Here is a 27,867-nt window from a genome sequence, read left to right on the forward strand (position 1 = left end):
TTTTCTAATGCCGACGGTGCTTGAATGCAGCATTCACTGCACGCAGCTCAGGTCATGCTGCGTTCCATTTGTGGAACTTGGAAGGCGGGATTGAGAATGACGTCATCGAAGAGTTTAGCGTTCTAGTTGCCAAGGCGGAAAACTAGCCATATTGGCAGTATTTCTGTACATAAACATGGAACAATACTATTTATACAGCTGATTTATTGGGACAAACACTAGTAAGAAATTCTCCAATAAATAGAATATAACAGGAGTTTAATTACTGTTTACCCCTGAACTCGGAATTTCCTACTGGGAACTCAGGGGTAGTGTGGGTGCTCCGACTCTGGAAACTCTGACTACTGAGTACAAAAGGAACACAGCATTAGGCCCTTCTAACACAAAAAAGTTACAACTGAAAACATTAAAACGCAGTGAAAAACAATGTGTGTTCAAATAGAAATGTTGGGGGACAGAAAACGCTTTAGTAAGCATGCCAGGCCTGTAGTTGGCGCTGTAACTGTCTTGTCCAGAAGCTGCCACCGAAGTAGACTTGAGCCGATCATCTGGTGTATTAGGGAATACTAAGGGTCGAAGTGGAACAGATGCTCATTTTATTAAAGGCAGTCAGCAGATTGAGCAGCACAAGCAACAACAACATGCTAGTCCGTGTCGATTGTAACTACCCTACTGTTATACTTTTATTTGCGGCTGCACGAAGCAGAGCGTGACATCAACGTTTCCACTGACAACGCTGGCTTACTATTTACACGGCAGCATTTCAGAAAAACTCCACTCTGGAGGTCATTTTCAAAAGTTTGCATTTTAGGTCGGCAAAAGCACAGTTTCCGTGTAAATGCGAGGCCGAAACGCAACAAAACTTATGCGTTTCACCCTAAAACCGTTGTCTTGTAAATGGCCCCTAGATTTGTACCCTAGTTCCAACAGTTTAAATGCAGCTTTAGTTTAAGCTGCTGTCTCTTTAAGGCTTCCCACTTGACAAACCCCCTTCCCTCTGATTGGCCAACACCCTAAAGGCTTGTAGGGGCCAGACTTTTGGACAGTTCTTGGTGTTTGAGGCCCGCCCCTCTAATTTGTCATGTGGAAATCTGGTGCTGTTTTTAAGACAGAGTGTTTTGATCAGTTTAGAGACAGATTCACAACACATCAGTAGAAGTTTTAAAATCAGCACGTTTGGGCCTCTTGGTGTTTGATTGACGATTGATTGTCTTCCTTTTTTGCAGGATATGGAGGATTTTGTGCATTTTCAGTCTGGGATCTTTAATCAAAACTATCACCATGGAGATCCATGCTAAGATCCCGCAAAAGGTCAGAGGTCCCATTAAAGAGCAGGTATTGTGCTTTTTTCAGTCTTTGCTCTGTCCATATTTTTCTCTCACTGGTGGTTTGAAACCCCTTGTTTCAGTCTTTTTGTTTGGTGGAGCTCTTCAAATCTGCTGTCTCTTTAAGACGCCTGCGCCACTAAGCTATGGGCAGACCTTGGTGTTTGAGGCCAGTGTGGAGTTTTTTTTATGTTATTTCAGTTATATTTGTTCCATATTTTTAGATCTGAGTGCTCAGTTTGAACATCCAGCATTGTTATTTTATATCTATTTTTCATACATGGGAAAGCAGAATACCCCCTCTTTAAGCAGAATACCCCTCTTTAAGCCATAATCTATCTGGAGTTTGACAGCTGGGGTGAAAGCATCTGAAACCAACACATTGTCTTTGTTTCTTGACCAACTTTAAAAAAAAAATTTCATGTCATTTTGAGAAAGATGTGTTGGAACATTATGGTCGCTAAGCTAAAGCATGCTAACAGCGTCTTTGTGGGACTGTCTGTGGCTGATGTTGGCAGAGCGAGAGCAGCAGCTGATTTCAGAAGCTGTCTGGGGCCAGAGGGGTCACCTTGGAGTGAACACTGTGGAGGCGTGGTTTGTCCAAATCTTACCTCTGGGTTTCTTTGGCGCCCTCATTAACATTGTAGATTCCTTTTGACGCTGGATTCAGGAGCGTGTGGAAAAACAAAAAGCATTTGAATACTGAGTTCAATGGCCTGTTGAGGGAGGCTATTCAGCGTGTGTGGGTGGATCAGAGAAACTACAAACATGCAAAATGTGCAGAATCATCGAACTAATTCTGCATCTTCCCTGCTGCTTCCTCTCCTCGCGCTCGTCTTCCTCGCTCTGTCTCCGTGTCTTCCCACCACGGGCTAAGGGTTACAGCGTTTTGCTTTTTGAAGTAGATATTTGCATAATCAGATTAGGATGCGTGATTGTCAGTGCACTCCCCCATCAGAGGGTGCTCCAGAGCAGAGAGGGTGCTGTCCAGCCAGACAATGCACGACTCCCCTCCTTTCTCTGAGTCTCACCCTTCAGCTCGCCTGCACCTGCATCCCACCCTTCATCCATCCACCCATCCATCCGCTGGGGCTGCAGGTCGGCCGCGATGCAGGGGTGAGACTGAGAGGAAGGCAGAGGAGGAGGAGGAGGAGGAGGGGGTCTGGAGTGCATGACGGGAGTGGGAGGGCAGGGGTTGAGCTGAGATATTTAAACATGCAGAGTGTGAATTGGCTTTAAGGGGATAAAGAGCTCAGGGCCTATCGGTTGGCACCCAACTCCAGAAATTCTTTTTCATGGGCGCCTCAGCCGCGAGAGCGAGGGGCTGCCTGCACTGATCTGGCCCATTGTGATAACAGATTCAGACAGTGTGCGAGACGCTGATAAGGAAATGTGCTCTCAATAGACGATTACCCACATACTTGGTGGAGAATAGTCAATCAGGCAAATATACTTGGTGGAGGCAGAGAGAAGATTTGTTTTTATTTCAGTGCAGGGTTTGGTAATCCTGCAGGAAAGTTCAGGTTGGAGTGACGCTCGTTTGGAGATTTTTGTAAACAAGTATCAGCAGAAAATGTCCACGGCCTCAAAGGGAGCAGGAGCTGTCACAGGATGGAGAAATACAGTGAGGCAAATAGGTATTGAATGCATCAACTTTTTTCTCATCACATTTATTTACAAAGCTGCAATTCAAACAAAATTTCAACCAGACATTGGTATTAACTCAAATAATCCACACATGAAAAGAAATCACAACGTTCAGGTCCATAGATAATAATTATGTGGAATTAAGTACTATAACACAGGAAAAAAGTATTGAACACACCATGGAAAGGCTGTAAACTTTGGCAAGGAAATGCACCATACCACCTGAAATCTGTCAGTAATTATTACTTGAACTTCCAATTAGTGAAAACCAACATCAGCTGGGCTAATTGATGGTCTCTGAAGACATTCACAACCTGATTGTTGCTCAGCATCAGAATGGAACTGGTTACAGACTTATATCAAAGCAACTGAATATTCCAGTCAGCACCGTTGGGGCCATTATTCACAAGTGGAAGAAGCACCACCTTACCATCAACAGGCCACGCACAGGAGCTCCTTGAAGATTTCTGACCAGGGAGTCAGAAAGATAGTCAGAAGAGTACTCAACCAGCCAAGGACCACCCTGAAAGTGCTCCAGAAAGACTTGGAGGCAGCAGGTACAATTGTTACAGAGAAAACAATAAGCAATGCACTCCACCGCCATGGCCTCTATGGACGCTCAGCCTGCAAGACTCCATTCCTCAAGAAAAGGCATGTTGAAGCTGGTTTAAAGTTTGCTAAACAGCATCTTGACAAGCCTGTAGAATACTGGGAGAATGTTGTCTGGTCAGATGAGACCAAAACTGAACTTTTGGGCTGTCATACTACAGACCATGTTTGGAGGAGAAATGGCTCTGCACATCAGCCAAAAAACACTACACCAACAGTGAAGTTTGGAGGTGAAGCATCATGGCATGGGGTTGTTTCTCATCTCATGGTGTTGGCAAACTTCATATAACTGACGGAGCAATGAATGGAGCCATGTATGGGGAAATTCTTGATCTGAATCTGCTGCCATCCACCAGGATGATGAAGATGAGACGTGGCTTGACCTTCCAGCAGCACAACCATCCAAAGCACACGGCAAAGTTGACTCTCAAATGGTTTCAAAAAAAGAAAATCGATCTGTTAGAATGGCCTAGTCAATCACCTGACTTCAATCCAACTGAACATTTGTGAAGCTTCTGGAAGCTGTCATTGCAAACAAAGGCTTCTCCACTAAGTATTAGATGAGTCTCAGTTAGCGTGTTCAATACTTTTTTCCTGTGTTATTGCACTTAATTCCACATAAAAAGAAAAAAGTTGATGCGTTCAATACTCGTTTTCCCCACTGTAACTCTGAATCTCCTCCTGTGAGATGAAGCACCAACATCCAGATTTGGCTTCATTTTGTTATTTTTCATCAGGACCACAAAGAGTCAGCTGTCAGTTTCCCACAGGCCTCCAGTCAGTGTGTCCAGCTGCCCTCTGCTCCGTTTACACACCATTAGCTCCACTTTAACAGCCGGGGTGAAAGCGCCTGTAACCAGCGCTGTGTTTACTCTTCAGCTCAGTTTGTTGCCTGAAAACAGGGGGGGAAAGGCGATTAGGCGTGTAGATGTCTGACCTCGGTTTAAATCACAAACAGAGAAAAAAATAAACAGATTTTATTTGAAGGAGAGCTGAAATATTCTAAAGTTTATTGTCAGGATATTCACTTTTGCTGATATTCAATGTCAATATCGGATTGGGACACTCCTGGTCTGGTCTTTTAATAAATCTAGCATAAAAAAATACGACAGAATTCGCTGTTTGCATTGGTAGTCAAGATTATGCAAATTTCTCTTGAATGAAACCCACAAACTCAGTTCTCCTGCTCATCCCACAAATAAACATTTCTGACGAATGCGTCTCCATTAAAAAGAGAAATTAACAGAAGCTACATCTGTATAAGATGTGGAAAAATAATTCACCAAACATGTTGACTCCATCCTCGGCTTTCAGAAACCGCGTGCAGCAACAAAATGACGTCTTCCTGCAGAAAAACCCTCCAAGTGTCGGTCATCTGCTCGTGTTTGACTCCCCGCTGACCTCCGACCTCTGGGTCACAAGTTAAGCTTTGGTTTTCATCGCTGCTCTGGTCAGTGGACGGAGAGCAGAGGTCAGCGCGGCCGTCACAGGAGCGAGGGACGGACGTGTTTCTGGGCTTGTTGAGCACGGACAAAGAAACAGCGCGCTCACACTGAGTGAAATAATTTCATTAGAGTCTGCTTCGATTTTGACAGATGAATATTTTTATGTTTATTTTTCAACACTGTCAGTGGTTTCTTGGATTGTTGCTGTGGCAGGACGTTTGGACCAGATCTTGAGCTGAGTGTCTGCAGGTTGCAGCAAGTCAAATTTAAGACTTTTTCAGACTTTCTAATGCCAACTTTAATGAAGTTCAAGGCTGAAAACGCTCTGAATATAGAGGAGATGATCGGGGGATTCTGCTGTATCACAACCCAAAATGACATGGTCCAGCCAACACTCAATAAATTTGTACTTAACCATTGTCCCAGACTGGCTAGGTAGCATGCTGACCATTTATATCACAGGGATTAAAGCAAGAAAAAAAGACTGAAAACTGTATTCCCAGAGAAAGAAAAATGACATGAGGGTTTCTTTAAATTAATTTTAGGAATCACACTGACACATTTTTCTTTTTTTTTTTGAATCTTAAGATCTGGGCTGTCAGAGATGAGCTTGCCTGTATTCTAATAAATAAATAATAATAAGATATGTAAAATACAAATATGAAATATAAAAAATTAAACTACAAAACATAAAAAATATAAACATTAAAACTATATGAAATATAAAATATTTAAACTTAATACAGAAAAATAGAAATATAAAAAATAAATATAAAAGACAATAAATGTAAGATAAATAAAATATAAATATATAATATTGAAATATAAATATAAAAATAATAAAAAATAGAAAAAATAGAAAAAACAAAATATTTAAAAAAAAAATTACATTTACCAGTCCTTATCCCCAAATATAAGACCTTTGGGTAATGTACCAGTATATGATATTTTTAATAAGTTAGACCATAAAAAGGCCTTAATTCAAGATACATGAATTTAAGACTTTTAAAAACTTTTCAAGGATATGAGCTTGTCTCCATTGTAATGAAGTGATAAAATGAAATATATAAAATATAAATATTTAAATTAAAAATATATAAAATATTTATTTAAAATATTCAAATATAAAATATATGAAAAATTATTTAAGATTTAAAAAATATACATTTAAATTTTACAAAATAAAAAAATATATAAATATGAAAATATATAAAATATTAATTTAAAATATATAACTGTAAAATATATGAAATATATTATAAAATTAAAAATATATATAAATTGAAATTTTTCAAAATAAAAAAAATTAAACATGAAAAATATAAAATGGACAAAAATATGAAAAAAAAAAACATTTACTAGTCCTGCCCCTCCAAATTTAAGACTTTTGGTAATGTATTTAAGACCAAGACCAGCATATGAAATTTAAGACATCTTAAGGCCTTAATTTTAGACACATGAAGACTTATCAAGACTTTTCAAGGATGTGCGGACACCCTCTTGAGGACCTTGAAAGATTTGCTAAGGAAGAATAATCTGGACTGGGTTTCCTCAGGAGGGCTGAAGATTTTGACCTCAGCTGTGTTAAAGTCAGTGTTTATTTGATCTTTAAAGGCCTCATCTGATCAAAAAATGACATAAAAAAGAGAAAGAAGTGTGTAATTTAATAAGAAATCATTTATTAAATAAATAGATGAAATAAATAACATACTGTATTTTCACAAACAGACCAAAATAAGTTACAAAAGAGGTATCAGGAGAAACACACACACTCTTCACATCGGACAATCAACGCGTAATCTTTGGCTGAACCACATGCTTCTTTTAAAAACCTCAAACTAAGACCACGTCTGTGACCACGGGTTTGTTAAAGTCGAACTGAGCGCTGTCGGCTGGTTCTGTCGTCTGATGCTTTGAAGTCTCCTGACCTTCATCGTGGATTAGAGGTCACAGTCAGTCCTGCAGCGCGTCGATTCAGAGTCAAAGTGCCCTTGGCTTTTCGGAGACGATTGGCTGAGCCATTATCTATTCAAATGCTTTCCTGAATCTATCGCTTCAAATGAGAAATTCCTTAATCCCTCCGTTTTTCCTCATCGGCAAAAACAGCCGGCGCCGCCAAAACGAATTAGTTCCAGGCGGCCGGCAACAAGAATTAACATGAAGATACGAGGGAATGCTCTACATCCAGGTTTTTACACATCCATGCAAAATACAAATGAGTATTCTAACAGTGATCGGCGCGGAGGCCTCGCACGCGTCCAGCAGCGTCTGGGCTCCACGCTTCGACCTGCTGACGTCAGAGACACACACAGTCCCAGGATCAGTTTTTGGGAAGAGTTCACCAGGCCTCTGAGCTGTCGCAGCTGGACCCGGGCGAGGGCACCTCGGTGTCGCTGGTCCCGGCCCAGGCGTGAGGAGGCGACTGCAGCTGCTCCATGTTCCCTCTCAGGAAGGTGAGCAGGGCGGCGGGCGAGTGGCCGGCGGGCTGCCCGCTCTGGCTCTCCAGCAGCTGCACCAGGAAGTTGATGTAGCGCATGGCGAGGCGCAGGATCTCGTTCTTGCTCAGCTTCTTCTCCGGGGGGTGGGTGGGGATGAGTTTTCGCAGCTCGGCGAAGGCTGTGTTGACGTTGTGCTGGCGCCAGCGCTCTCTGGTGTTGGTGAAAACCTTTCTGGTCATGATGTCGAGAATCTGCAACGATAGGTACATCAGAAACTCTTCAATTTTACAAAAACTGACTGAATTTTTCATTTTGGGGACTTTGTCAGGAGCAGACTTGGTCTAAGATCCTCTACACTCAGTACAACAGTTTTGCATAATTCCATTTGCACAACAACGTTTTATTTTTTCTTTTGCAAATTGCACAGTTATTGACATCCTTTTCAGTGCACTATATTTTATATTTCAATTTATTTTATTTTATTTGATTTAAACTTGTGTGTATTTCTTTTTTATTATAACTTATGTTTTTTTTTTACCTTATGTGTATTTTTTTATTTTAACTTATGTGTATATTTTTTCTTCTCTGTAGAAAGCTTTTATTTTTATTATTATTATTTTTTATTATTAATATTATTTTTTGTTTTGTTTTTTAATTAATATTTTTTCAGTTATTTCTTATTATTTCTTTTTATTATTTATATAAATATAAATATATATATATATATATATATATATATATATATATATATATATATATATATATATATATATATATATATATATATATATATATATATATTTCCTACAATTTTTTTTATTTATATTAAACTATAATTATTGTTTTTTTTTAACTAGTTTAGCTCTATTTTTTACGATTTATGTATGATTTTGTGTGTGTTTATAATAATTGTACAAAGAGATTGTAGTTAACTGGATTTAAATTCCTTTTATTCTTGAGATACTTGGTGAATAAAGCTGATTCTGATTCTTATGCCTCATCAAATTTGTTTTGCATGTTCTCAAAAGGAGGAAATACCCCAAAACATCACATTTATCTTTTAAAACCTGGTTAATTTTCATTTTTGAAACCTCATGCACCCAAAATGAAAATCTTTTGTCAAGGAATAGAACAAGGCATGTTTTTATTTTCCTAAAATTTCAATTTCCTAAAAAAAAAAGAGGAAAATTCTGACAAGATCAGTTAAGATCAGTTAAACACTAATCCTTTGCAAAATTATCTTTAAAATCCTGCAAAAATGAAGAGATTTTCTCCCTTTCTAGTTCTTAAAAAACAGACTGTTTTTGCACAAATTATTTCCTGAATCCTCTCCTTTTTATACTTGATTGATTACCATTAATTAGCCAATATTTCGATGATTTACGCTGCTGTTGGGTGCAGAAATTTCATTTTTAGGCGTTAGCTTGTGCACAAACATGTAGACATCTTCACTAAAACCCCAGGTTTATGTTACATTTTATATTTTGACTTGCTAAATCAGACAGTTTTATACAAAATGCAAAACCAACGATTGAAAATGAAGAGTTAACAAACTCTTAATTTGACATTTTCTGCAAACTCAATCACTTCATTGAAATAATTGAGGATTTAACAAATCAGATGAAAAACACAAGCCTCAAAGAATTAAAGAAAAATATTTAACTTGTGTTGATTTCTCACCTGTTTGTGTGAAAACGTGCAGAAAGTCTGAGGCGTCCTCGCTGTGATCAGCTGTCCAGGAGTCTGGTGTGGATGTCCTCTCAGCTCTGTCTCCTCATGCTTCGCTTTAAGATCCTTCTGAGAGGAGGAGAGAGGAGGAGAGAGGAGGAGGAGAGAGTCTGAAGGGGGAGGGATGGGGTGAGACGACTGCATGCTCGCATCCCACATTTTATAGCAGGGTGAACCTTTTGTGTGACGTGCAGCGCGGGCGTCATTGTGTGAGGATTGTTAAAACACATCCCTCCCCTCTGAGCGCGTGCACGGGTGCAGGTGGCGTTAGAGCGCACCGTCCACACATCTTCACCTTCAGATCCTCACCAACGGGCTTTTAAGTGCTGCTTTTATGATTCATTGCTGCTTTAATCCCTGAAGGTGACACACACACACGCACACACACACACACACACAGTCCCTCTGAGGTGAAACTGAGACGTCTGGACACGTCCTCCTTCCTGTCTCCAGCTCCTCGTCCCCTCCACCGTTGGAGTTCAGCCTGATTGGGCTACAAAAGGTAAAAACAGCATATCCAGATTGACAGTTGAACAATCCCCGTTTTGTTGGGACTATGGTAATCTCGTTGAGGCCACACATAAATTACAGAGGAAGGAGGGCACCGCAGCGTCCTGCTCACCTCTCCTCTCTGCCTCCCACTTTCAAGCCAAAAAACACCAAGTCCAGTTTAACCAATTGTGACTGTTTCTCTTTTTACACCCTTCAAGTGTTGTTTCAAAGACGCAGCCTTCCATAAAAGTCTCTGTGTGGAGTAGGAATTTACATAATCCGATTAGGGGCTGGGATTAGCTGGAGAACGGGCCCCGGTGGGGGCCGGTTTTCTGAATCGGCCATTCATGGGCCCGGCTGCACGGCCAAGAGGCTGCACCTGCAGGCCGGGCGCCCCTGAGCCTCTCTGCAGCTCTGCAGACTCGCTCTCAGCAGGATGTCAGCGTGCTTCAGGTGAAGAATACACCTGGCTGCTTCTCACCCACCTGTTGGACAGGTGGAGGGTGGAGTGTGGAGTGAATCAGGTTTTAATAAAGTGTTGAACTCTAGAGGATTTATAAAGACAGACTGATGGACTGACAGTGAACGGCTCCATTCACAGAGGAAACTTCTCATTTACGTCCCGTTTAATTAAACCAAGATGTGTGTGGATTACACTAATCAGGGATTACAAAGCCAATAGAAAACTTCATAAGTCTATAATTTAAATTTTCTTCAATCATTTTAACGTTTTGTCTCTTTTAGTCTCAACCTTTTTTAATAGTTTAAGCTGCTAAGGCTAAACTGGTCTGGAAATTTTGTTATGATGGTTGTAAAATGTTGTGAAAATGCCCTTTGTCCGAGTGCTTTAGCCGCTTTTTCAAGTCATACGTGAACGTTAATGTTTAGCATCTGGTAAAGGATTAAGTTTTGACCGTTACAGAGCAACCAGTGTTCAGGAGTGAATAGTGACCATACTAACTGGTGACTCTCACTTGAACGTGTCAGTGTTTTTCAGCGAGGGTCGTCACTAGTTAACAGGGTCAAACTTTACACTGTAACACCAGGGACTTCTGCAGCTGTGTTATTAAATGTGTCTCCTTAATCTAATCTCAGGTAAAAAGGTTTGACCATGAAGAAATAATTTTAAAAGCCATTGTTATTTTTCTGATTGGGCAAAAACTCATTTTAACACTTTTTTGTGATATTTCCACTAATTTGCTTCACCAGTTTGCTTTGTATTCTAAAACACCAGTGGAAAAAAAATAGAGATTTTCTTGAGCTGTAAATCATTTAAAGCTACTACGGTGATGTTTTTGTTTTTTTAAAAAAAACTTGCAAATATTAAAAAAATATGTAATCAATTTGGAAAATTTGGAAAATTTTAAAATTTTGGAAAAAATTTCAAAACAAAAAAAAGTTTAAATAATGTGCAATAAATTGCAAAATTTTCCCAAAAATTGAAATTTCAAGAATTTGCTAAAATTCTATAATTTGAAAAAAAAATCAAAAAGGTGCTCAATAAAAAAAGATTCTAAAATGTGCTTTTTTTTCAAAAACTGAATTTTAATAATTTGCAAAAATTTGCAAATTAAAAAAAATTGAATCTTTTTCCTAAATTTGGGAAAGAGCTAAAAAATTAACATTAAAAATAATTGCAAGATTTAAAAAAAAAAAGCAAAATAATGCAAAGATTCTGAAAAAATTTAATTGCCTTCATTCAAAAAATTAATACATAAATTTTTAAAATTAAAAAGTATTTTAATAAAAAAAATATATACTTAAAAATTCAAAAAAAAAATTAATTTGAATAATCAGCAAAAATTTAAAATCTTTTTCTTAATTTGGGAAAATGCTAAAAAGTTGAAATTCAAAAAATTGCAAAAATTCCAGAAAAAAAAAACAGAAAAAAAAATCAAACAATTTGAAAGCTTATCTGCAAGATGTGACGCATATTTAGTTCAATGAAATGTTAACATATGATTTACTGAGTGTCAGTGTCTCTAATCATCAATACCCTCTGTAAGAAAACTAAAACCTTTTTTTTCAATAACTTTTTTTTAAAACAACAAGGAGCCACTGCAAAGGAGTCAAAGAGCTGCATGAGGCCCGAGAACCAAAGGTTGCAGACCCTTGTTCTAGAGGGCTAAAAAACGAAGTACCCCCTCTTTAAAACCAAGACTTCATGGCTGCTGTGACTGTATCATGTGACTTTATTTTCTTCATCTTGCCGGTTGATTTTAACTCTTAATGTCAGTGTTTGTCTCTGTGACTCAGCAGCAACTCATGTCACTTATTGATTGATTTTATACGCTGTGTGCGTGTGTCTGAGTTAAAGCAGCTCAGGTTTACGAGAACAAATCACCTTTGGTCAGAGAAAAAACTGAGCTGTGTTGTTTGCAGAGCGGAGGAAGCTCACAGGTGAAACAGTAAACGTCTGCAGTGATCTCTGATAACAGCTGTGTGACCTTTTGAGCTGAAGCTAAAAGATGGTTTTGGGTTTAAACAGCCTGTTAATTCCCACAGTATCTCTCCTCTTCCTTTCAGTCAGGGGGTAATTACTGCTCCGTCACTCTGCTGTTTACCTAACCTTCATTCAGGAGCTCCTTTCACCATCCTGCTAGCACAGCTTCTGTTCCCCGGCCGTAAAAAACAAAACATTTAGTCTGAGTCTTTGTTTGTCCACTGCTGGTGGAGGCCAGAGAGGGAAAGATGGAGGGGTTTAAAACCAGAGAGGAGCTGGCGGGGTATTGATGGAGGCCAGGCAGTGCTGGATGTGTCCGCGCAGAGACTGGGGGAGGCTTGGAGTCGATGTCCCCGGGGGTCGTCTTTGTCTGGGGATCACTCCTGGGGGAGCTGGCTTCACTCTGCTGGCTCGTGAAGATAAGCACTCTCTCCACACGCTGAGAGACGATGATAAGGGGATTGCTTCACTAAATGAAAAAAGAGAAAGAAATGGCCCCACCACTGGAGCTGCTGAAATGAGAGGTGTTATCAGTTCGGCTGGGAGAAGACCCTCAATCCCGACTCCTCCGGCCATAAATCACAGCTCGTTTTCCAGCACTGAGCATGCTCCATGTGGGAGGGGGGGACCAAAACAAAGGCTAAATGTGCACATGGTGTCGTCTGGGAGCTTTTTATTACTCACAGAGGCAGAACATAAACACAGGAAGCTCTTTAAAACACATTTTTCAGCAGAAACAACAAATTTAACATGAGGTGGAGGATGGGTTAAATCAACTTTTACTGAATAAATAGATTTAAAATTAATAAATATCAAACTCTTAAACTGTATCAAACATGTTTTAAATATCACAAACAACAGTAAGATGATGAGTCTATGCTAATTTATCTGAAGCTAATGTTTTGCTGCCACACTTAAATATTTATTTCATCTGAATTAAAACTGGGAAGTAAAACTTACCTTTAAATAACAACAAATAGTTTAAATACAACAAACTTGGAGCTTTCTCCAAACACAGGAACAAAATACTCCGACTAAAATAACCTCAGCCTCGTCTGTCCGTCGCGTCGGCCGGGGACTTTCTCGTAGCTCAAACGTCCTTTCTTCAGTGGAGTCAACACTGCAGGAAATAAACATAAACACACACAGATGAGTCACAGCAGAGTTAAAAACAGGCTGATTCAGGTGGTTCAGCATGAAAACGTCCAGAAGATCAAGACTTTTCTCCTCATTTAATCAATACCTCAACCGATTTTCTGCTAAAGAATTTTAAAGATGGGGTATCCTGATTTTTTTACAGTCTTTTTCCTCAGCTCACCTGGATTAAAATCATTCAGGAGCCACAAAATCTACTTTATCCACACAAAAAAACTATTGAGTGCATAAATTCTATTCATTGTTAAAATCTCGGTAATTTATCTAAATGAGAAGTTTTTTAAACTAATAAAGTTTTACATGTGATGTCTCATTTTTTAATAAACAAAAATAATTTTGCAAAATTTAAGAAAGATTTGAAATCTAAAAACTTGCAAAATATTTAAAAATATTTGAAAAAAGGGAAAAAATATTTTTGGAAAAAATGTAAAAAAAAAAAAAAAAAAAAAAAGGAAAAATATTTTAAAAATCTGTAGAAATATTTCAAAAATTCTTGGAAATTTTAGACTTTTAAAAAAAATAAAAATAAAAACAATCTGCAATTTAAAAAATTAGCAAATTTTTTAAAATTTTTCTTGAAATTTCTGAAATTTACAGGTAATGTCTTATTTTATTTGTTGTACAAAAATAAGTTCACAAAATTTTAGAAGGTTTTGAAATGTTAGAATTTTGCAAAATATTTGAAAATATTTGGAAAAACATAAAAATATGGAAAAAATATTGAAAAAAAGGAAAAAATATTTTTGGAAAAAATGGAAAAAAAAGGGAAAAATATTTTTAAAATCTGTAGAAATATTTTAAAAATTCTTGGAAATTTTAGACTTTTAAAAATAATAAAAATAAAAACAATCTTCAATTAAAAAAGTTAGCAAAAATTTTTAAAATTTTCTTGAAATTTCTGAAATTTACAGGTAATGTCTTATTTTATTTGTTGTACAAAAATAAGTTCACAAAATTTTAGAAGGTTTTGAAATGTTAGAATTTTGCAAAATATTCAACTTAAAAAACATAAAAATATGGAAAAAATAGTAATACCCCCTCTTTAAAGTGCAGTTACCTGTTGCATCTTGAAAAAGTCATTTGTTGCAAACTTTTATGTTCATATATTCATCACTGTAAAGCTTGTCTTTTCTTCTTTAAGGAGCCATTTTATTTTTTTTCTTGCCTAAATAGTTGAGGAGCAACAGGGCACTCTGATGGGTTTTGAAGCGTTGAAGGATTCTTGAGTTAAAACTTGAAAATTATAAACGAATTTTACAGTAAAATATGGTAAAAAAACATGGTTGTTTGAGAAAGTAGAGACCTGTTTTCACCCTCTCTTCTCTAAATCTTCCAAACTATAAATCCAAAAAGGAAACAGGAAGATAAATGGACTCACCTGTCCCCATCAAGCCCGCCTCCTCCCTGCTCCTCTTCCTCTCCTGTCCTAACCAGCATCTGGATCCGTACTGAGCGGACGCTGCGGTCGTCTCTCTGCTGCTTTGACCCTGACTCCACATCATGGCGTCTGCGTGAGGGCTCAGACCGTACACCGCGCCGTGGCCGCCTGGATTCTGGAGGCCGCTGTAGGCTGCTGTGATCATGTGACCAGCAGCTGGTTGCTCCTGGAGCGGACTGAAGCCCAGCACAGAGTCCAGTCTGAAAGGCCTGTCCGGCTTTGTCGGAGTCCACTCGGTGTTTCTCCTTTCCACGGCTCTCCCTGAGGCTCCAGCTCGGCCTGTCCAGCCACAAAACTCCACCTCCTTCCCCACCCTGTCCTCCTCCTCCCTCCACAGGTCTCTGCTGGTCCAGCTCCTCATGGGTTCACCTTCTGGGCTGCTGAAGGAGGAGCTCAGGTCCAGTCTGAAATCTGTGCTCTGATCCTGAATCACTAAGTCTGGCTCACAGAAGCCGGGATCTGCTCCGAACATGAAACTGGGGGCGCTGCAGGAAAGCTCAAAGCGAGGAGTTTCAGACGTCACCACCTCTGAGTCTCTACCAGAAACTCCCCAGTGAGGACTCATGGTGGTCCAGGGGCTGTTTGGGGGGACCCTCTGAGACTCTGAGTGGTCTGAGTCTGTGGTTGTGTACAGGAGGGAGGTGTCGCTGAACAGCTGGGAGCAGGAGAGGAGGAGGAGTCATTCTGTGATTGTCACCTGAGGAAATTCTTGATTCTGATTGGTCGAAACCACCTAACAACACTAATTAACCAAACTCCACAAGTTAATGACCTCAGCAACCCATGGTGTGATGAGTATCTGATGGAGTGTGGTTTCTGGTCTCACCTTGAGCACTTTATGAGGAACCTCAGGGAGCAGCTCCTGCAGCTGGGACAGGGAGGCCCTCAGGAGCCACTGGAGGGACGGCACTCGGCTCAGCATCAGCTGACCAACCAGAGGGTTCACGCTCGGGAACTGACACACACACTTCTCCTCCTGCAGGGACAGAAAGGTCGGAGTCAGAGCCAGAGCGGGAAGATCGATCCCTGTGAGTGGACCATTAATCACCTCTGAGGGGATCACAGCCAGCCAGTCCTTGTCCAGGTACTCCACGGGGTCCCTGTCACTGGACATCAGGCTGTGGAGGCAGATCTGGCTGATCCATTTAGCCACCTCCAGAACCTCGGGCACAATCAGCACCTGGCAAACAGAAGCTGAACTTGAGGACAGAGCTGGAGTCATTTCCTGTTTGGATGAGATCATGTGATCATCACCTTCACGTCCAGACTCTCTGACTTCACGCTGAACAACACCAGAGACGAGTACACCAGCACCAGGCTGTTGAAGGCGTCGCTGGGGAAACTACGCAGACAGAAACGTGTACGGTGAGTCTGTGTGTATGAAACATGTCACTTTACTTCACCCGTGTGTGTGTGTGTGAGTGTGTGTGTGTTTCCTGACCCTCCTCCCTGGAAGCCGGGGCAGTGCAGGATGAGCCAGCAGCTGTCGTACTGCAGAGACAGAGCCGTCAGCCTCATGACCAGCCGCTCGCTGGCGTGCTCCTGACACAGCTCATCCTCCTCCTGCACACACACACAACACATAACACACACCAAAGGGAGGTAAAACAGTGTGTGTGTTCATGTGATGATGCTTCTGTGTCCTTTAAGAGAAGCATCAGGTGCTTCTGTCTCATGTTACCTGGATGACGATGGCGGTGCTTTCGTTCACGGTGATCACGGCGTACTGATGGGTTCCTCCGAGCATCTGCAAGGAGGGGGAGTGGCTCCTCTCCAGCACCGTTATATTAAACCTACACACACACACACACACACAGACTTTTGAAACACCATCTGGTATTTTAACGATAGCTTATCAACACGGGCATGTTGTGGAAACACATTTTTATAAAGCTGGACTGATTTACGCTTAAAATGCTGAACAAATAAAAAAGATGGATTCTTTTTTTTCTGTCAAACTTGATGTTTTTGGATACTGAACTCAAAGTTTCAGATAATTTTATTTTAGTTTTAAGTCTGAGGACTCAGCAAGAAGCATTAAAGAGGAGTTAAAGCTTTTTTTTCCATAAATAAATCCTTCATTTTAGTCTTTTTTCTATGATGGTTGGAAAAAAGTTGAGGTGTCAGATCCCCCGAATAAATCTTGAGAGGAATTTTTTTTTCGGAAAGTATGGCTTCTGATAAAGTCTGTAGACGTCATCATCACCATTTAACTTTTTTACATCATCTGGTGCCCTCTGGGGTTCAAAAACACTTATTTTCAAATGCCTGGTAATTACAAACCGTTTGTCCTATTCAAAAGTAAAATGTGCACGTAGCATATCATGTTTTTGTCCAGAGTCGTGAAGACGTGGACTCGTACCTTGACTCCAGCGTCTGCAGCAGCAGGGGACAGTTGAGCAGCCCGTCTGTCACAAACAACACATACGGCACGTTCTCCTCCAGGCTCCACGAGTCTTCTCCCGTCTCTGTTTGGAAAACACACGTAGAGGAACACACCCCGTACACAGCTCGGCACAAAAACCTGAGTGTGTGTTGGCAGCGTACCAGTGTGTGAGATGATTGCGTTGAAAGTGAGGTGGTTGACCCCCCTCTCTCTGCACACGGCGGCCCACGGCGAGTGACCCGGGTGGTCGTACTCCACCACCAGAGAGAAACACCTCCAGGGGAAGTCAGGGCCCACGTGCTGCTCACACACCAACACACACACGCTGTCGCACATGCTGGCAGGACAGAATGGGAGGGTGAAAATAACTGTGTTAAACACTGAACAGCAGCTAGAACAGGGGTCTACAACCTGTACTTTAAAAGGAGCTGTTTTTCCTCAGCTCACAAAATCTACTTTATCTCCACAATAAAGACTACTGTGGACAAAAGTCTGTGCGTAGTTAAAATCTAGTAAATAGTTATCTAGAATTTTTAAAGATTTTTTTTTTAAACTCAGAAAATTGTACATGTGACATCTTTTTTTAAATTATTTTTCAAAAATTTGCAAAAAGTGAAAAAAAAAAATCTAAAATAAAAGAAATAGCTGCTTTTTTTTGAATTAAAAAAAGTGCAAAAATAAAAAGAGGAATTTTAAAAAATAGAAAATAATTCACAAGTTTTGAATTTAAAAAAATGAAGAAAAAAAATTAAAAAGGAAAAAAAAATTCCAAATGTTTGCAAAAATTTCAAAAATCTTGTAAAACTTCAAAAATTTGCAAAAATTCCAAACAATTGTGAAATTTTAAAAATCTGGCTCATGACACCTTTAAACCACCCAAGACAGGCCTCCAGAGAGCTGGCCAATCAGAGAGAAGGGGTTTGGTGAAACAGGGGGCCTTAAAGAGACAGCAGCTTAAAGGAAGTGTTTCAGACAGAGGCTAAAGTAAGGGTTTTTAAAACACTGATGTGAGAAAAAAAGAGTTTTTTTTTTAACTGTAACCATGTAAAAATGAACTTCAAAGAAAATGCAAAATCTTTCATAAAAGAAACAAATTTTTTCAAGAATTTGCAAACATTTCAAAAATCTTGTAAAACTTCAAAAATTTGCAAAAATTCCGAACAATTAGGAAATTTAAAAAATCTGCCGAAATTGCTTGAAATTTTTGGAATTTCAAAAGTTTGCAAAAGTTTCTTACAACTTAAAAGATCCAAAAATTTTGCAAAAATTTTAAAAGTATATTGACAGAGTTGATGAAGATTTAGTTCAACAAATTGTTAACACGTGATTTATTTAGTGTCATTGTCTGTAATTATAAATAACTTCTGTAAGAAAAAAAATAAAAATAAAAATTCAACATTTTTTTTTAAAGCTACAAGGGACCAATGCAAAGGAGTCAAAGACCCTTGAGCAAGAACAAAAAAATCTTCCAGGACTCTCTGGAGAAGAACTAACAGACGTTTTTCTCTTCACAAACAATTCAGCTCTCATCTGTAACATTTTTTTCTGGATGTTTCAGCTGAATGTCACTCAGACTGAGTCTAATAAGAATTTTTTTTTCAAATGTGAAACAGAAACACTTGCTCAGAGTCCAGTTTTTGCAGCAGTGATTGACTCCAGTCTCACCTGCTGATGACGCTGGCACCGTTGAGTTTCTTCCTGTCCTCCTCTGGACAAACTGCAGTCACAGCTCCACCTGAGACGAAACAGAACACCTGAAGCTGCGTGATAAGAGCGTGATCGGGCATTTGTTTCCACGATTAGATTAAACTTATTTGAAAGTCATGCAGGTAAACGAATCAAACAATTAACAAGCAAACTTTGTCAGTTTGTTTCGTAGTTTAGTAGCCTGCTGTATTTAGTTCTGTTCATAGCCCGGTGCTGTGAGACGTATTTATCAGTCCGTAGCACTGTTGTTTGAAACGTGACAAAAAGCAAACTTAAGTTTGTACGTCAGCAGCCGGCTATATGTAAGGTATTAGCACAAACAGATTAACCTGTGTTAGCCTTCAGCTACTGTTTAAGCCTTTGGTCCATGATTTAGCCTTTTGTCCATGTTTTAGCCTTTAGCCCATGTTTTGGCCTTGAGTTGATATTTTAGCCTGTGAGGCCTGAATTGCTCCAAATGCGGCAATAAAAAATCACTTATGAGCTTCTTGTTCAAAGACATCACTCCTAATCCATAAACTCAACAAGATAATCCTCTGACTCAATTGTTTTCAGATCTTTTCATTTATTTTTGCACTTCAGGCTTTATTTTTGTCCTTAAATTTTTGAAATAAGATACTGTTCTGTACTTGCCAGCTGAATGAGGTTCATATTCGGTCTAATTAGACCTTTTTACTAAAAATAAAACAAGAACATTTCCTTTGATTTTAGTTTTTGTTCAGTGTTGATCTTTCTTCTTGGTTATACACTCAAAAAATGGAAAACACCTTTGATATTTTGGTATTTGGGTGTTTGTACAGTGTGTTACATAAACTCACATTAAAGAGGAAGAATCTCATTCTGATGAGCAGCGCTGTTGATTATTATTTGTGTGGCTCACCTGTAACTTGGCTCAAGCTGGTGATGAGTACAGATCTGTTCTCATCAGAGTCGACTGATATCATGACGAGAACCTACAGGAACAAATCAAACAGAAACAGAGACACACAGAGGAAGCTGAAATAAAAAAAATTGAGGTAACGAAAGGAGGAAAGGAAGCTTTTGTTCCCCTGACACCGACTTTCTCCATGATTTTCTGCCCCGTCCTGCTCTGCATCCACTCAGCCACCAGCTGCTGCAGCTCCAGCAGTTTGAAGTTGGGCTCCTGGTTTTTGTGGCTGAGGTAGAAGAGGATCTGGAGCCTTCTAACCAGCTGCTGCAGACTCGGCTCAGTGCACACCTCCGCCGCCTGCATCAGGTAGGCTTTAGAGCAAACAGAGAGGCCTTACGTCAGACAGTGGCTCAGTTATTTAAAGACACATGAAGGAAAGTTAAAGTCAGCTGTACCCAGAGCCGTGCTCAGGTCACACTTCAGCAGCAGCTCCTTGAACGTCACCAGCGCGTGAATCAGAGCCGCCCGGTTGAAGAGCAGCTCCTGATCTACAAACACCAAACTTCATGAAGTTAAAGGCTTTAAATCCACGTTTTTGCATTTTCTGAGACTTCCTGTACCTCTGACCAGCTCTGCGCCCTGTGCCTGCGTCCTGCAGAGCGCCTTCTCCTGCTGCCGGAGGAGGAAGAGTGTTTGATCGGGGGCCAGGCAGCTGAAGTCTCCCCACGCTGGGATGTTGAGCCCGAGCTGCCTGGCTGAGCTCAAAAACGGCTGAGCGAAGGCCAGCAGCTGGAAGAAGGCTCGCTGCTGACTGTCTGTACACCACAAAGAGAAACAGCCTTTATTTTTAGTTTGGAAAACCTAAAGCAGTCTGAAAGAAAACGCTGTCAGAGTGTGAGACCTGCGGCCTGGACTTGAACGACCCGGCTCTCCTGACTGAGCAGCGAGCTCGTCAGCTGAGAGGCTGCTTTCTGCTCTCTGGTGGCGTTTCCTGTCACAGCGTGGCTCATGTAGACCGGTGTCCTCTCTGAGGTCTCATCTGGATCATCTGGAGGAGTCTGGAGCTCAGGTGGGGTTTGTTTCTCCACCTTTTCTGCTGATGGATGAAAGAGGAAACAGGCACAACGAAAAAATAATAAAAAAATATCAACGTTTTGAAAAGTGCAAACATTCAAAGTCATAAAAACAAAGACGGGGAGGTCAGTTTGGGCTTCTCCTCTGAAGATTGTTTCCATAAACAACTTACATATTTCAGTCTTTCCCAACAAAAACTTAAGTCTAAGCATTTCTACACAAGTGTGTGGTTGTTGAGCACAATGGCAGATTTTTTAATCTACTTCAAACAATTCAGGCTTCATTTTTTTCCTTTTAATATCTTTTAATTTCTTAAGTCTTATGTCAAAGTTTTCAGAAAAGAAGAAAAAAACAGTTTTTAATGTGCATTTATAATTCTTTATCACATTCAAAAAGTTATATTTGGATTATCAATATTATTTTTTTACTTGTTTTATTTTTAATTCTTCAGCTTAGGCAACCAAGCTATGAGGCTAACAGTTTGTGTCCATTACACTGTTTCTAACATGATAACTACTTTCTTTAATTATTCCTTAATTATCTCGCATTATTTTAGTTTTTTTTGTTCAATAAAAAAAGAAATGGTCATGTGGATTGTGCTGTTGTTAGACACTCCATAGAAAAAAACACAGATCAGGTACTACACTATAAAAATTAGAAACAAAAGGACTCTTTTATTAGACTGAAGATGTCTCATATCTGTCTGACAGGTCACAAAAAAACTAACAATGAGGCCTCGTTCATGGTATAAAGTAAAGAAATCTGCCAATGGAGAAAGAAAAATGTATCTGTTAGTTTTTTTTTATTTTTATCACCTCACTAGCAGATTGTTTCTTATGTTTTAAGCATTTTTAGTGAAATGTAATATCTTTAAATAAGACATTTATGTGGACTTCTCAGATAAGTGACTTGTCCTTAAATTTTATTTTTTATCTTTATTTAAGTTCTTAATTAGTGGTGACTGTTAAGGCTCCATGTTCATCATTTTCATTAGAATAATGAATCACAACACCAAAATATGACAAAGTAGAAAAACACTCAGAGAGCGCAGACCTCCTCCAAGCATATTGTGATTGTCACAACACTTTAGTCCGACTTTAATGTTATACTCCCTTTCAGCAGACTGTCTGCTACAATTTGGTGTTAGTTGCAGGTTTGTACGATAATTTGTTTCCTGACTGTGTTGGTGATTATCATGACCTAGTTCATATTTCATATTCCAGATTTTAGTATCCAGAATATTGTCAGGATCTGGATCGTACTTTTACATCTGTCAGAAATTATGATGACTTTGTCCTGTAAGCAATCTGACCATTTATGGTTAAGTTATAAACACAAATGGTGAAAACAGCCCCATCTCACAATGATAAAGAATCATTTAGAGAAAATACTGGTCCAAAAATGTTATCACTTCTCCCTTTTCCCATTTTGAACTGAAAATTTCATCAAGATCTGTTTGTAATTTTTCGAGTTATGTTCACAGACAAACTCTCCCAAAAACACACAACCCCCTTGGCGGGGATAACTGCTGTGGGTTTGCATTTTGCACCCAGATTTCTGTGACTTCCACAAGGTGGCGCCAGTGTTTCAAATGTAAATCAAACCCTTTAAAGCTCTGACTTCATGGTGAGTCAATATTTCTGTTCTTAGAGAAAAACAATACATTTAGACAAAAAAAAAATATTTCAGCTGTATGAGATAAATTTGAATGATAAAAATTTTAATTTGAATAAATAAACCATGAAATGATCTTTAAGTTTTAGCAGCTTCAGTTTACCTGGAGATCTGGGTGAGGTCTGAGCTTCAGCAGCTGATGAAGTTTTCAGCTGAGATCTCAGCATCATGAAGGTGGACAGGGGGTCCAGGTCCTTCTCTGGAGGGCGCCTCGGACCCGGCAGACCTCTGTGATTCTCTCCGGAGGATGCAGCCCGCTGAGGAGTGAGGGCTTTCTGCTCGGTCCAACCACCTCTGATACTTCTTTTATCGGATGGAGATCCTGACGCTGCTGCAGACTTCTCAGGTGAGACTCTGTCTGTGTTGATCTCAGGTGAGACTCTGTCTGTGTTGTTCTCAGGTGAGACTCTGTCTGTGTTGATCTCAGGTGAGACTCTGTCTGTGTTGTTCAAAGCTGCTGGTTTGATGTTTTTGGGGTTGAAAGGGTTCATCAGGAAGACGTTCTGAAATGCGGTGGCCTTTCTTTTCAGAGAGGAGCTGTCTGCAGTAACTTTAGGGACATGAGGGGTGGTTTCTGGTCCCTCCAGGTGAGGGGGCTGAGTCCTTTTAGTGGGACTCATCAAGACGTGTTTGTCTGTGACTGAAATCAGAGGAGGTGGGATTAGACTCTGATGTGAATGCTCTGAAACAGTGAAGCAGGTTTACAAACATGTTCATTGTTGATCCCCCAGTTATTGGGGTCAATAAAAATCACTTTAAATATGACAAACTCTCAGATTACTGTTGGATTTTTCAGTTTTTATCTCAGGCCAGGAGCGGTGAAAACAATAGGGATTGATTTAATTCAGTGACCTTTTATTTTTCATGCATTTGTACTTTTCTGTCGTCGGATGAAGTCAGCCAAAACTTTACAAGTTATTACTCACGCTTCACGGGTTGAGGTGTCAGTTTTCTGAAGTCTTCAGCCTCCTCCTGCTCTTTGGAGGAGAGCACGGACCTCATTTTCTCTGTAAACTCAAAGCTGCTGCAGATTTTGAAGTGTCCGTCTCCTGTTTTCTTCCCAAAGCCAACGACATTCAGACTTTCTAACTCGACCGCTTTCAAGGCTTCAGACAGAGGCTGGAAGTCCACGGGTGTTTCATTGTCTCGGGGCTCTGCAGGAAAACAAAGCAGAAGAGGTTTATAGACTGAACTGATTACAGTGTTTGTCTTTAAAACAGATTATTAATAACCAAAAGTTACTGTAAGCATTTTAAAGTATGTAACACTGATCTCAGAAATTATAAAGAAATTATTAAAGATTATAAACCTGCAAAGAGTCAAGGATCATCTTAAACAATGAGTCAAAAAAAATTGAATTTGGCTCCACACACAAATAATTAAATTAAGATTGACAAAATCTGAGTTTTTGTTGCATCAATATCTAAAACGTCTCCATCAAACTTTTACATCATAACAGTTGAAAACTCATCTTTCTGTTTTTGCTTTGGTAGAACTGACAGTTCATTAGTTTAAACTCAGGATCACAGCGACATCTGGTGGCTGTGTGGAGTATTGTTTTTCTTTTCTTGTGCCTTTGTAGTTTGAAAACTCTTAGGTCAACCTCAGTTGCTTCAAGGTCTGTGTATGTTTTGGTCATTAGATTTTCCAATCAGATAACAATATTAAAAAACAAAAAAAAAGTGGCTCTTTGATTTTTTGTTTTAAAATTCAAAAATGAAAATTGAAAAACTGGTTAGTTTTCCATTTCTGTTTCTAAAAACAGAAAGTAAAATACCAGAAGACAGAAACAGGTTTACATATGAGGGGGTGGGAGGGACGGGCTTTAATTTTCTAATGTTTTCTGTTTCGTTATTTTACTTGCTTTTGTAAAGCACTTTGAGTTGCATTTTAATATGTTGAAAATATACTATATAAATAAAGTTTGATTTGATTTGATTGGCGCTCTTACTTTGGAAAGGCAACGTCTGGTTGCACGATCTGAAAAACAGGTGTTATTTTGTTTCCAATTTTCATTTCCTAATTTGAAAATGAAAATCAAACAATCACTAGTTTTTTGATATTATTTTCAAAATGGAAAATCCAACTACCAAACATACACGGACCCTTCAAATGTAAATGTCTTATCTTACAGTTTTGCAGGACCAGATTTATTTCACTGATTTCTTTCACTTGTGTCAGTTTTCTGTGAAATCCTTGAGGAGGAAGATCTGGGTAAGGATCAGCTTCTAGTCTCTGATTTCAGATCTTCTGACACAATCTCAGATTTTCTCTCTCAGTCAGAGAATAATTAGCTAATACACACATGTGAATGCTCCAAAATGAACAGTTTCTGTCAGTTCGGGGAAAAAAAACAATAAACAACAGTAATAATGAATGTTGAGCTTGTAGTCACCTGCCAACAGAAAACCAACCACAGAGGTCAGATGTTTCTCTGCCTTCCAAAGAGCCGTCTCCATCCCTCTACGAGTCCTCTCTGACACCAAAGAGCTGGAAAACAATCCTAAATGTGACCTCAGTGTTTTTTATCTGATAAGGATTCATGCAATAACTACCAACTTTCATATTTAGCCACTTTGAAATGTGTGAAAATAAACTAAATCTCAACCTGAAAAATTCTTTCTTTGCAGTTTACAGTTTCTACAGTTTCATTTAGCAGACACTTTTGTCCAAAACGACATATTTATTTATTTATTTATTTATTTAATAATATGGAATAATCAAGCCAGTTAACCACAAATAATTGCTGCAACAATATACTTCAACCTTCAACAACATTCAGTAATTAATGCTGAAAATTCACTAAGAGCTGAGTCTTAGACCTCCAGACTCATTCTCCCCCTGAGGACAAAGAGGAGAAGGCTCAGATTAAGGACCTAAGTGTTCCCTGAACAGATGAGTCTTCAGACATCTCTTAAAGTAGAAAGGGACTCTGTGGATCGTATAGAGTTAGGTAATTTATTCCACCATTTGGAAACAACAGAGGAGAAGAGTCTGGCTAGAGATTTGGAGCCGTGCTGGGCTGGGAGCACCAGGCGTCTTTCACAAGCAGAGCATAGAGGACCAGAAGGAGCGTAGACCTGGATGAGGGACCCCAGGTAGGAAGGCAGTTTGATCTAATGTCGACCTGCATGACTCACCATCTGCAGAGCGGAGACAGCTCTTCCTTTAAGAGTCCACGTGTGGACAGACAGATCTGGGTTCGACTGGTTCGGTCTGGAGTCGAGGTCAGAGTCACGTCCAGTTCAAGCTCAGTGGGAAGCATCAAACGTACTGGAAGGAAGATGATGTTTAAACTTCAAAATGACAAAGAAGTGGAAGAGTCAAACACTTTGACTAACATCAGAGTTCAAACAGGAAACACATCTTAAAATAAGTAAACCTGAGAATGCAATGGCTGTCATTTTTGTCTTTGGATATCTTGAAATGAGACATTTCTCTGGTCTTGTCAGGTGAATGTGGATCATATTAAGCCTAATAGATCATTTTTGCAAAGAATTAGACAAAAACACTTGACTAGATTTCAGCGTTTGCACTGTGGGGACTGCTGATACGCCTCATGAACATTGGCAGGTACATTTCTGTGACACTTAAACTTTCACTGCAGCTAAATTGGGAATCCATTTCGCCCAAATGATGGATTTATGAAACAGTTTTTATACTTTCTGTCCGCAACTTCACCTCCAAACTCTGACTCCATCAGGCCTCCGATCATCCTGGCTTCAATGCTGGACTCCTCCGGTATTTCATATCTGGAAATATCCATCGATACTGAAGCATCCGATGGGAAAACTACAAGAAAAAAATGAGACTTACATTTATAAAGTTCTTTTTTTATGTATTTTTTAATCTAATGGCCTAAAATGTATCACTTCACCTTTATGAAGCAGCCCCAGGATTGAGGGTTGCTCATCCAGCTGTTCAGGGCAAACATTCATACGATCACAAACACTGGAAAAGCTGATGCAGTGATCTCGACTCAGACTTAACGTGTCAACCACAGCTGGCAACAGCAGACACTAAAAAGATGTAGAAGAAACAATATTATCAATCACAACAAAAAAAACATTTAAACCATCTCATACACCTGCTGTTCTCAGTTACCTCTTCCTGCATCTGTGCCTCTTTACTGAACTCCTCGTGAATGTCTGTGCACACCTGAGTGTCACTTTGGTTCACGTCAAGAGGTTTTTCATAGGATGCACAGCGTCTGTAAGAGATGATTTGAAAGGTTGAAACAGAAAACCAACCGCTTTGACCCCACAGCTCTGAAACCTGCTCCAACATGAACAGAATCACCTGAACAAGGTGTCCTCAGAGACTGAACTCAGCAGAGGGTCAGCAACAGGAAGTGTCCTCAGTCGGGACAGTTTGGCTCTCAGTGTGGGTAGATGTCTCCTAAAGTGTGACAGGTAATCCACAACCAGGAGGTCCTCAGGCAGGAGAAGACCTTTGTCACAACGAGAAACAAAACCACAGTTGGAATCAGTTTGAGGGTATAATGTTGACATCAGCAGGATACTCTTTTGTGATGTTACCTTTGTCATGTTCAGGTTTCATCTGGTCTGTTGCACACTTGTTAAAGGACTCCTGGCACAAATCTATGGCCTGTAACTCTTTTAAAAGGGAAAAATCCTCCTGATCTAGATCTGTCGGGGACTCAGGATTGGAGCTGGGAATCACCTCCACATCCGCTCTCACCTCACTCAGAGTCGAACAAAATCTAGAGGATTGTAGAAGTGTGAACTTACTGTTTTATGATAACAATCAGGGTTTAAAAATCATAACACAAAACCTTTCTAGAGGAATCACTGGGTGCATTTTGTCTCTCAGGTCATCCAGCACAGAGCCACTGATGAAGAGCTTGCAGGTAGAGATCACCTTTCCTATGAATGAGTACAAAAACAGAGGACAGAGAACTTTAGCTTTTTGCAAATGAATAAGTTTTTATACACAGTCCATGTTGACCCACTTAATGCAGTGGTTGTTACCTCTGATCCACGGTGTCCTATACATGACTTCAGGCAGCGCGCCGCTGTGAGGATACACATCACTGCTACTGGTGAAGTAAGGAGTCGGTAACGCCAGGAAGTTCATCATGACTTTATGAGTGGTGCTGATCTGAAATAAAGACACAGAAGACAGAGAAAAAGGACAGATCAATGTGGTTCAATGACAGTTTTCTGAGACTGAATTAAGAAGACGAAGAAAAAATTACCTCAAAATTATAGTCCAGAGCTTTGTATCTGTTTGCAGCAAATGTTTTACCAGAGAAATAGATGTAGTTTTCTGACCTGTAAATGAGTTAACTTCAGTAAATTATTCATTTTAAGAGCCAGGAATCTTAGACTGAAAGAAACCAGTGGTGGAAAAAAGTAATTTAATCCATCACCACAAAAAAAATCTAGCTAAGCAAGTCTGATTTCTAGTAAAAA

General features: G+C 39.6%; 2 protein-coding genes across 2 annotated transcripts; both read right to left on the reverse strand.

The window, feature by feature from the left end:
- Nucleotides 1-6,738: 6,738 nt before the first annotated feature.
- tal2 (T-cell acute lymphocytic leukemia 2) lies at nt 6,739-9,827 on the reverse strand. The gene is made up of 2 exons (XM_074670880.1): nt 9,145-9,827; nt 6,739-7,715 (listed from the first exon to the last, which is right to left on the reverse strand). Exons 1-2 carry the CDS (start codon nt 9,349-9,351, stop codon nt 7,365-7,367), a joined length of 558 nt encoding a protein of 185 aa, XP_074526981.1. The 5' UTR covers nt 9,352-9,827; the 3' UTR covers nt 6,739-7,364.
- Nucleotides 9,828-12,385: 2,558 nt separating this feature from the next.
- On the reverse strand, nt 12,386-27,720 carry shoc1 (shortage in chiasmata 1). The gene is made up of 27 exons (XM_074669664.1): nt 27,651-27,720; nt 27,424-27,553; nt 27,228-27,318; nt 26,971-27,155; nt 26,732-26,882; nt 26,537-26,642; nt 26,310-26,451; nt 26,114-26,224; nt 25,573-25,705; nt 24,828-24,922; nt 23,359-23,586; nt 22,536-23,072; nt 20,586-20,780; nt 20,305-20,499; nt 20,140-20,232; nt 19,874-20,055; nt 19,694-19,766; nt 18,772-18,841; nt 17,268-17,443; nt 17,083-17,188; nt 16,402-16,513; nt 16,162-16,283; nt 15,975-16,062; nt 15,547-15,900; nt 14,661-15,375; nt 13,172-13,247; nt 12,386-12,566 (listed from the first exon to the last, which is right to left on the reverse strand). Exons 2-27 carry the CDS (start codon nt 27,530-27,532, stop codon nt 12,386-12,388), a joined length of 4,626 nt encoding a protein of 1,541 aa, XP_074525765.1. The 5' UTR covers nt 27,533-27,553; nt 27,651-27,720.
- Nucleotides 27,721-27,867: the final 147 nt, after the last annotated feature.

The sequence above is a fragment of the Halichoeres trimaculatus genome, unplaced genomic scaffold (assembly GCF_033239565.1).
Source record: "Halichoeres trimaculatus isolate MK-OKI-2021-1 unplaced genomic scaffold, fHalTri1.1 fHalTri1_scaffold_5, whole genome shotgun sequence".
NCBI lineage: Eukaryota > Metazoa > Chordata > Actinopteri > Labriformes > Labridae > Halichoeres > Halichoeres trimaculatus.